Genomic DNA, 10,815 nt, shown 5'->3' on the forward strand with positions numbered 1-10,815 from the left:
GTTTGGGAAACTGTGCTCTCATGCATTCATTGGCAATATAATTACAGCGAGCCGTAGACCGACCTGCGACCGCACGATGGCGCTCTTGAATCGTTTAAACCAGTCACACCATATATATAAATATATATATATATATATATATGCTCTATATACGCACACACTAATACATGCACACTGATGATGCAGCACGCTACAATTCACGCTCCAGCGGAACCACGCACGGCAGGCGGAATGAATGGCTTTTAACGTCACACTACGTCACGTTTAACGAGACGTCGACGTGAATTATTGGATTATTGTTCTCGGAACGCATGATCCGTTTGTCAGGGCAGTAAAGCGGATTGGGTTACAGGATTTATTGAAAATATACCATATAAACTTGACATGCTAAATTCGGAGTGCTGTATGCAACAATATGGATTGAAGCATTTAATTGGTGTTAAAACAGCACTGTGGGGCTATACCCTTTGCAATTGTCCTGTTTACACTTAAGTTAAAACAAAATTATTTCTTTCCCTTACAAATGACTTTATTTCTGTGAACATATAGCCAGGTTTTGTCCTAAGAATCATTGATAAGCATTCATGAGAAACTATGCGGGTATGGGGGCAATTTATTCCACATTTAAGGGATCTTCTCACTTAGACAAACCCTTGGGGTTCTGTGTAAAATCCAGACAACAGACTGATTCCCTATAAGTAAAGGTAAGAACCCTTAATTATCCAATGAACCATTAAATAACCACTGCAGGACATTTTAAGAGGCTGAATAACGAGCTTTGGTGTTGCGTCGATCCGTCAGCACCACAAGTGTGGACAGCTCCCCGCTGTCTTTAATTATTATTATTATTTTTTTTCATGCTGTCAGTTCTACGTTTTATTTATATACCATTAATCAGTTGACATTATAAGCTACAATTAATAATAATAATAATAATAATAATAATAATAATAATAATAATTAAAAACTAACTAACTAAATAAATATATATCTGTAGGCTAGAGAAAGACAGATGCGCGTGCAATCTTGTAACATCCGGGAATGGTGTCATCTCAGCTTCCTGTAGAATTGCGGGGAAAAAACAAAAACAAAAAAAAAATAGTGCAATTTGTTTCATCCTTTTAAAAAAAAAAGAAGTTTTAAAGCGAAAAGTTCCGTTTGAGGCGTGTCAGAGTAACTTATCCGTCGATGAGGAAGAAATTACACAGTAATATTCCGGGAGGAAGGGGCTGATGACGTCTGAGGCATACTTAATGGGACTTATTGAAAAAAGGGCAAGAGTCTCCATTCATGGATAAAAATCGGAGGGAACTGGAGGGGGGGTGAAAGTTGAGCAAAAAAAGGACATGTGGACGAACGAATAGGCCGTGCACGACCAATCTCACCGACTATTTTTTTTGTCCGCAAAAAGGCTATTCTTTGTTTTGTTGTTTGTTTGTTTTTAGCAGCTACTTATTGTATAAAAGTCAAAGGCGGTTGATCAGGACGAGCCCATCAGGAAACGGCGTTTCAGAGAAGAGGTGCCGTGAGAAAGATTACCTCGTCTCTCTTTCTCTCTCTCTCTCTCTCTCCCTCTCTCTCTCTCTCTCTCTCTCTCTCACACACACACACACGCTCAGCAGCCGCACCCGAAGCGCGTCCCGCAGCCTCGCTCTCTGTTCAACCTGCCGTAGGTACGTGACCGTTTTTGCCTGTTTAGTTTCAAAATCACAAAATCGTGCATTGAAGGAACTCAAACTCCAGGATGCTTCATGTTTTTTTTCCTCTTTTTTTTCTTTTCCTGTTTTGTTTTGTTTTTAAATTATTACTACTACCAGTTTTGTCGGCTTACGGAGAAAGGACTGTGTTTGCGTCAAGCGAAGGCTCTCCTTAAACTTTTGAAACCCGACCGGATTTTTTTTTTTAGAGAATTAAAGAAACGCCGTGTGGAATCTGTAGCACGTGACAGCTCAGAAGTTTATTGCGTTATTAGAAAAAGCTTGGAAATTGGGCAAAAAAAAAACAAAAAAACCCAACAACAACTAAATGAGCACGTTTTAGGCGTGTTACAGTGTTGAGTTGAAGCGTGTAAGTGATTTAACTTTTTTCCCTTTACAGCATGGCCAAATCTAGTAGAGCTACTTTGGCTCTGCTCATCTACGGGATCTTAATGCGCTACAGCGCCCAATGCACACCCATCGGAATGGGCTTCCCCAACATGAGGTACGTACACACCGCCCAAATCCTGCCTTTTCTCCTTTCATTGTTTAATCTTAAATCTTGGCAGTTGGTTATAAGACGAACGTGTGCAGTCTGAATTTCATATGTCGGAGATTTATTTATTTATTTATTTATTTATTCATTTATTTGGATTAGGCTGTAGATCTTATTTGGCAGAAGAATGAACAGTTTTATGTTGGAGCATTTAAAGTGAACCATTCTCAGAAACGTGGAGCATTTTGCACTAATATTACCCGAGAACCATTTCTGTATGGATTTGCCTCATTGTGGGAAACGGACCGACTGCCATTTGAATCCAAGTTGCTTCTACAGGAAACAAAGACATTTCTCGGGGAGTGATTACTCTAGGGGTTTTAGGCGGTGTATTTCTATGCATGGGACGTGCCTATATGAAAATGAGAATGAGTCTGTAATGACGGCCGAGTGGCGTCACACTGCAAGCACGAGCAGTAAACGAATAGGAAGCTGCTGTGACTGTAAGCCTCGGGAATATCAGTGTGAACTCGTTCATGTGCACCAGTCTGACTTTCCTACTGGCGCAATGCTCACGCTCCCAGCAGCAAGACTCACATTAGCGCACTGTGTTTAAATGCCTGTAACGAACGAAATGCACCTTAATCATCTTAATAATCATCATTAAAAATGAAGTCGCATTTTGCTATTTATAGCCTATCTTTGCTATTTATAAGCGTTAAAACGAAGTAGCGTTTTGATGGGTATATAGCCTGTGTGTGTGTGTGTGTGTGTGTGTGTGTGTGTGTGTGTGTGTATAGCCTATATCGACTTCGTTTTAACGCTCACAGCGAGATGAAATCTCATATGTAACGAAAGTGTGACAAAATGCTTTAAAAAGCAAAAAAACAAACAAACAAAAAAAAAACAATTTAATTCTAACAAAGACATTGATTGTGTACATGTAGGCACGGTTTTATTAAGGATAGAGCCCATGTGTATTCAATTGCGTATTTTCTATTTTTAAATGTTGTTCTTATTATTTCGTTTTAAATATGGGCGCGAATCCAATCTAATCTAATTTGCAAGCAAATCGAATTATATACATATATTATAGAGGTATATATATATATATATATATATATATATATATATATATATATATATATATATATATATATATTATAGAGGTATATATATGTATTATAGAGGTCTGTATGTGTGTGTGTATATATATATATATATATATATATATATATATATATATATATATATATATATGAATGATGAATGATAAAATTCTCATCTGGTGCAGTTAAAAAATTCTTCTTTTCTCCTGGATCCGGATTTCAGGCTAGAAAACGACGTGTTTGGGGACGAGGGAAACTCGTTAAGTGAGCTCTCCTATGAGCCGGACACGATGAGCGCGCGCAGTGCTCCAGCCCTCCCGGAGGACGCGTACACACTGTATTACCCTCCCGAGAGAAGGTGAGCAATACACACCCCCCAAAACCTCACACACACAAAATATTATACATGCATATATGTGATCGCATTCATACTATTTCTTTTCTTTTCTTTTTTCTTTTCCTTACTTTTTTTTTTGTTTGTTTTTTTTTGTGTGTGATTAAGGTGATCATGCATGTAGATGCACAATTGCAACAGTCAGACAGACAGACAGATAGACAGACAAGACAGACAGACAGGTACAGGATCAGGAGACAGATCGATTGATTAAAGGAAGAGGACAGTAGTGTTTGGTTCTTCATCGTTTGATTGGCGTGAAACAAAATCGGAAATGCTAAACGGAACACTGTCGTGTGGTGTTTCTTGTTTCTGCTTACCCTTGTGTGTGTGTTTGGCGTTTTATCTCAGAGCCGAAACGCATGCAGACGGATTGTTAGATAGAGCCTTGAGGGACATCCTGGTTCAGTTATCAGCCCGAAAATATCTGCATTCTCTGACGGCAGTTCGTGTAGGGTAAGGGCATTTCATTTTAAGCGTTTACCTGCCGTCGACTTGGTTTCATTTTTTTATTATTTTTTTGTTTGGGTTTAAAAAAAAAAAAAAATTTACACTCTTCCCTCTATTCATGTCTCTCTCTCTCTCTCTCTCATGGCGGTGACTTTTCCGTTCCTGTCTTCGACTCTTCCCTTTTTTTTCTTTCTTTTTTTCTTTTTTTTATTCCCTCTGTTCTTCTCCCCGGTATATTTGTTGTCTCTTTGTACTTGAACTAGCTTCGGGTGTGACACTTGGGTTGGGTTAAATTGTGAGTAGACAAAATGAACAACAACAGGAAAAATAAATAAATAAATAAATTAAATAAATAAAAAATCATAAAAATAAAAATAATAATAAAAGTTAAACAGTCTATCGACGGTCTGAACTGTTGATTCCCGAGCGCCTTTTATTGAATCTGTATTCCAGCCAATATAACGGCGCATTAACACATCAACATTTCACTTACAGCCTGAAAAAAAACAAACAAACAAACAAACAAAAAAAAAACTATCACTTATAAAGCTTTTCTTGATCCCGAGTTCTGCTTCCGGTGTTATCTTATATGTGAAAAAAAATGTGAATATATATCGAATTTCCTGAATGTTTGTTTTGTTTTATTATGATGATTTGTTTTGTTTGTTTGTTTGTTTGTTTATTCCACACCTACACTGAAACCTGTTAGCATGCTAGCATTTTCTTTAGCTCTAGGCTAACGCGCGCGCTTGTGTTCGCAGTGAGGAAGAAGAGGACGAGGAAGACTCGGAGCCACTGTCGAAGCGCCACTCGGACGGCATTTTCACGGACAGCTACAGCCGCTACCGGAAACAAATGGCCGTAAAAAAATACCTTGCAGCAGTGCTGGGAAGAAGGTACAGACAGAGGTTTAGAAACAAAGGACGCCGCTTTGCTTATTTGTAGCGCGCACGCGCGCGCGCGCGAGAGAGAGAATAGAGCAACTGCCCTCCCTTGTGTCCATTCAATCATACAGTCAAAAAGTCATTCTAACTTAAAACTGAGCAGTCGGTGGATCTCGCCTGTGTTCTTTTAAACATGTATTTTATGTACGAAGTCAAGCCATTAAAAATATTTTAGTAAGAACATGTTTTTTTTGTTCCTTTTTTTGTACAAAAGCACTTGAGACCGCACAGTTCTACTTTGTGGACCAATCGTTCAGTTGATTGAATGTATATAGCTTTATATGTTGAAAACGAAACTAAAAAAAAAAAAAAAAACCAACACTAGGAAAAAAAATTGATATATATATATATATATATATATATATATATATATATATATATATATATATATATATGACAAATGTGCACCTTGAACGTTATGCGCTTGATATCTTTTTTCGAATTCATCATATGCAGAAAAATAAATAGATTTTAAAAAAGACAATCAAAGTTCTGAATGTTATACTTTATTTTTGTAATGGAGATTTAAAACAAACAAACAAACAAAAAAAAGAAGAAGAAGAAAGAATAGAGTTTTTATTTTGTGCAAAGTTGGCCCTGGGATGTAAGTGACCATAAGGCTGACTCTCTGTGATGAGAAAAGAAGGGGGGGGGGGAGAAAAAAAAAAAGAAGCACAGGCTGTAATGATCCTATGGAAGGGTCAGGGAGCGATACACACTGGCCAACATGAGTGAGTCCCTCATTAGTCAAAACTACATTTGTGTAAGTGTTTTAGACCTGCAAGTCACCTGTCTGACTAAATGCAACATTTTGGGGGGTTTTTCTTGCTTTTTTGTTTTTTTCTTTATGTTTTGAGTTAGGATTTGTGATTGAAAACGAATGACACTGGAATTTAGCTCATTAGTGCTGTCCAATTATTATTATTATTATTATTATTATTATTATTATTATTATTATTATTATTATTATTTGTACTGGCTTGCTTTCTAAATCTCAAAATAACCATCCCATCTTCCTTGCACCTACATGCATGATGCATGTACAATCCTCTGTGCATCGTTTGTAATACAGACCCTCTTGTGTTACAGATCATATTCTTGAGAATGGCTGGTTTTTTTTTTTTTTTTTTTTTAAATTATTATTTTATTTGAGATATTTCTGTTGTATTAGTTAGACATGCTTTCCTGATGACTATTAAACATGTTCATGCAGCCTACTGCAGAGTTCTTCATGGAAATGAATGGAAAATAGTGGTATCTCTATCCTCCCCAAACCCACCCCCCCACCCCCCTTTTTGGAAAAAAACAAAACCCAAAAACAAATTTCATTTGCATGCTGTGATAGCCTTTTAAAAGTGTTATAGCATGTCATTTTCTTTGACCAGTTTTAGGCATGTTTGCAGTGACCCTAGTCATGGTTTTGCGTCATTTCTATCTTTGTATTAATCAGATTCGTTTCTAATGTTGTATGCTAATGTAGAAGTTGTGTATGTGTTGGGGGGGAAAAAATAGAGATGTGTACTCAATCACTGGAAATGAATTCATATTTGGGAGAGAAAAAAATTGTTATAAAAAAAAGAAAAGAACTTCAGAATGTCCTTTGTTAAGGTCCAGTGTATAGACAGAATAGTACACTTGCCTACACACCTTAGGGACTTCAGATAAGTATTACTGCATACTGCTAATACTTCTTGCTATTACTTCTGATAATTCATTAGCCTCTACATGATCAATATGCACAAGTCATTTGTGTTATGCATCTCTTTCAAGAAAGTGGGAAGAAGTAAGAGAAGTGATGCATGGATAGAGGACCAGGAAACCAAAGCATCCAGGGATGTGGCCCGAATGTTCAGATAATGCCATCCCTTAATCCATCCCTTTGAACCCTTGTAGTTTTAAGTCAGAGATAAGTATTACGCAGCACTTAAATACTAGAATATCCTCTATCGCTCAGTACGATTAAAATGAGATTTTATTTCTGACTATAAACCGCAATCGATGGTTTGTATATTCTATACAATATCACCGACACCTTATTTCCCCACGAATTTAATGTTTAGCCTATTGTATCCAGACATGAAATTAACCCCCCTGCAATTTGGCATCAGTTCCTAGGATTTCTATGAGTGTAGATGTTTTTATGGAAGCTCTATGTGTGAATGTGTGTGAATGTGTTGCAAGAGTGTGAGCATGTATAATATGAACCTGACAGTGGTATGTGACAGACAGCATGGCTTCTGGCTTTGGTGCCTTGCTACAACGTATGAGAAAAAAAAAAAAATCGCCACTTGATATGGATGGCAATTTTTAGTGGCCCTATAATGCTGCAGACTATTAGCTTACATTTCACTAACCATCTTTTCTTTTTTTTTTTCTTTCCAAATTTGGCTGGGCCGATATCTTAATTCCATCCGAAAGCATGGCCAGCTTTACATTGTGATCCGATTTAATATTGAACTGATGTAAATGGCAAAAGTATTAACTGTCTCTAGGCTGTTATAAGTTCAATGAATGTGTTGTTGTGGCAAAGTAAAGTGTTCCTGTTTCATTGTTCTCAGTAAACTGACTCATCATATCCCAAGCTTATGTAGAGGGCCATGAAGCCTATAGCTTGATTTTGTGTTGTTTCTTGTCGCATCGCTTGAGGGTTATTTGTCAGCTAGCAAAGAGCCTGATGGAGTGCAGCCCACAGCCCAGCCTCTTGTGTACATTTCTAAGAGCGCCAAAAGCCTTAATGTGAAAGTTTTATCTATATCTGAAAATATTATGTGTGAGAAGTGAATATTAGCAAATGTGAAGTCGAGATATTAACCCATACTCCTTAAGGGGTGACGTTTTTAAATGTTGAAAAAGTGTTGTAAGATTTGTATGAATAAATTTTTTTTGTAAACAACACACTTTCTAATCCATGTCTAATCTTTCTAAACAAACACTGTAGAACAGTCTTAGATGAGATATGTATATATACAATATTTTCCATGCTGTTTCTATCCAGTTGTTAGAGTAGGTTGTCATTTTATGAAGAATCTTAGGCCACTAATTCTTCATTGACTGCAATGAGTGACATGGTGATGTAGGCCTATATATATATATATATATATATATATATATATATATATATATATATATATACAAGACAGTAAGAGGGATTGGCCCAACCCACAAAGAGACAAAGAGTGTCTGATAGTGACCCAATGACATGTACACGCTTAACAACATTCATATATGCCAGCCTTCATTCACTCATATAAGCAAACACACACTGATAGGCTCAAACAGAAGAGAGAGAGAGAGAGAGAGAGAGAGAGAGAGAGAGAGAATAATGCACAAGTTGAAAAACATGCATTCATAAACACTCATTCTTTCTTGGGGATTATCCTTAATGGAGAAATAACATAAACCAAATGACAATCATGGTATTAACGGCTATTACAAAATAATTCTTGACAATGTAAAATAACGTCTTGGTTTGCAGAATGGACTTGTCTTTGGAGAACCGGATAAAAAACATATCATGGGGCTTAATTCTTGTGCACGCACATATGGGTGTAATGATGATTAAAAGTAATCAGGCGTTACAAAGACGAAATAATGAACAAAACGCAATACAAGGAAAGGGTCGAGGGTTCAACAAGATATCGGAAGCTTTGATTTGAAAAGCAATACCCCATTTCTGTAAGAGATTAACACGGAAATAAACACAAAAGGTAAGTGAAATGAATACAGCATAACAGTTTAGGGCTATGCAGTGACTGTACAAGAATTGGTGTATTATTTACCAGAGCCTCTTTCTTTGAGGTGGAGTGAATTCTCACAGCTCTACAAACAAAACTACAACACAGTATGAACACGTGCCGCACATGTTACACTTGATACGTGTTCTGTGCTCCAAGCTGGCATCCAGTCACAGTGTGTACCTGACTCACTTGCCATGTCAAGACATGCTGTCAGTCCTGGAGGTTAAGAAAGACTTCTTTAATGCCCATCAGCCTGCATAAGCAGTAAATTAATTCATATTAACCTTATTATAACCTTACTGCAGTCCTAGCACTTACATCAGTATCAGAATACGACTTTACCAGAAATATTCACTCTTCCACTTCCATTCCTTCCACCCTTTCACATTGTCTTTCTCTCTCACCCTCCCTTCTCTCACCCTGGAATAAGTCTATCAGCCTATCTCTCGGACTGGTGAAACTGTAGTCACAGCGGGCTGGGAAATCACTCTGAGTGTGTCTCCATGTGGCAGAAGCTCCATCTGCTTCTGTTGAGAATTGAGGATTTGGGCTCTGAAAGCTCCATCAAATGCTTGCTCTTCCAAATGGGTACTTGGTTACAAAGGGTACACAGTAAAAACGAATGATGAAAACTCCATGCTGGTTCTAAATGGAGCTAACCCAGAGCTCATGGAAATATAGCAGGGATGAATGAAATCTGTCCAGGAAAATCATAACCTTACATTTAAATTTCTTACATTTCAGCGAGTGATATTAAGTGCTATGTAAGGCATGGAAACCAAATAAGAAAGATCAGAGTATGAGCTACAGCAACTATTTGCACAGGTGCTGGCATTCATTCAATGCAGAGTTAAAATGCAAACTTGTGCTTTCTCCCCTAAGACTAGCATAATGCCAAAGAAAGGCAAATTTAAACAAGAAGTTTCAAATCTCTTTTAAATATGCCATGTGTTAGTAGGATCTTTCCATGATGGCAGCCTGGTCGTCATGCCAGTAAATATACTTTCTATGTAAATATAGCAATATTTATTCCATTGCATTGCTCATGGCCTATGGAGAGTCTGGGCTCTATGAGATCTAGGCTCGGAGAGTGCTCCACCACCCATGGGACAGGAATGAACATGTGGCTGCAGCTCCATTAGCGTGATCTGATCCGGCTTTCCACATAGATACCAGATCCTTACTCCCATAGTCAGCTAACCTAATCAGGGAAGTGTTGCTGAGCAACAGGCCACAGAGGAGCAAGTGTATGTGCGTTCACCTATGCGTGATCAAGGATGTGACTGCTCCTGGAGAACTTGCGAAAGATGTTTCTTGAAATCGTTTAGTATAGTACCACTCACACAGTGTTTCAAAAATGTCACTGAGTTGGTTTTTTTTTGTTTGTTTGTTTGAGCTAGTGAGGAAGGAGCTGACTGGCTCATTCTGAACCTTTCTTCCTTCAATTAAAGCTGTGAAATCAGCAGCCAGTCAGGCGCCATGTGGGGAGCCTCCATCTTAATGTTGTACCTCCCTCCCTGCCTTCCCCCAAACTCACCCACACACCAATCCTAAGGTGCCAAATGTTTGATGGAAGGTCGTAAAATAGGGGTTTCTGTGAAGGGAACTCCACTCACTCACCTCCAGCTTCTCATCTTCTCTTGCTGGTGAAATATGACTAGCTTATGTGCATGCGTGCATTTGTGTGTGTGTGCGTACATGCAATCTCCCAATGGGAGTAATTTGCTGTCATAGAGCAGTATGTCAAAGGTAAATCTAAGTGGGGTGATGCAACCGGCTATCTTCTGATTCTGCTCTTAAACGTGGAGTTTAGAGTGATGTTAAATACAAACGCCACTTAGCGGTGATACAATGTCCCTCTAGTGACATGAATTTATTAGATGGTGTTAAATGGGCCCAAAGGCTGGTCTGTTCTTTGGTCAAGCATGGAGCGTGACACACAGCAGTCCAGACTGTGATCTCCTCTCCTGCTGCTCTCACATCCAGCC

The 10,815-nt window shown here is 38.2% G+C and overlaps 1 protein-coding gene across 2 annotated transcripts; it reads left to right on the forward strand.

Annotated features, from left to right (window-relative positions):
• Positions 1-1,099: 1,099 nt before the first annotated feature.
• Positions 1,100-5,341, forward strand: adcyap1b (adenylate cyclase activating polypeptide 1b). Of its 2 annotated transcripts, XM_053628154.1 has the most exons (5): positions 1,100-1,673; positions 2,098-2,202; positions 3,526-3,660; positions 4,048-4,152; positions 4,908-5,341. In XM_053628154.1, exons 2-5 carry the CDS (start codon positions 2,099-2,101, stop codon positions 5,089-5,091), a joined length of 528 nt encoding a protein of 175 aa, XP_053484129.1. In that variant the 5' UTR covers positions 1,100-1,673; position 2,098; the 3' UTR covers positions 5,092-5,341. The 2 variants fall into 2 exon arrangements, with proteins under 2 accessions (XP_053484129.1, XP_053484130.1); XM_053628155.1 differs by lacking the exon at positions 4,048-4,152.
• Positions 5,342-10,815: the final 5,474 nt, after the last annotated feature.

The sequence above is a fragment of the Ictalurus furcatus genome, chromosome 7 (genome assembly GCF_023375685.1).
Source record: "Ictalurus furcatus strain D&B chromosome 7, Billie_1.0, whole genome shotgun sequence".
Taxonomy (NCBI): Eukaryota; Metazoa; Chordata; class Actinopteri; order Siluriformes; family Ictaluridae; genus Ictalurus; species Ictalurus furcatus.

Excerpts from the sequence above, each read along its gene's own strand:
- adcyap1b (XM_053628154.1), top strand. The coding sequence starts at position 2,099 with ATGGCCAAATCTAGTAGAGCTACTTTGGCTCTGCTCATCTACGGGATC. Across the intron at positions 2,203-3,525 it reads ATGGGCTTCCCCAACATGAG|GCTAGAAAACGACGTGTTTG; the intron begins GTACGTACACAC and ends TCCGGATTTCAG. Across the intron at positions 4,153-4,907 it reads CTGACGGCAGTTCGTGTAGG|TGAGGAAGAAGAGGACGAGG; the intron begins GTAAGGGCATTT and ends TTGTGTTCGCAG.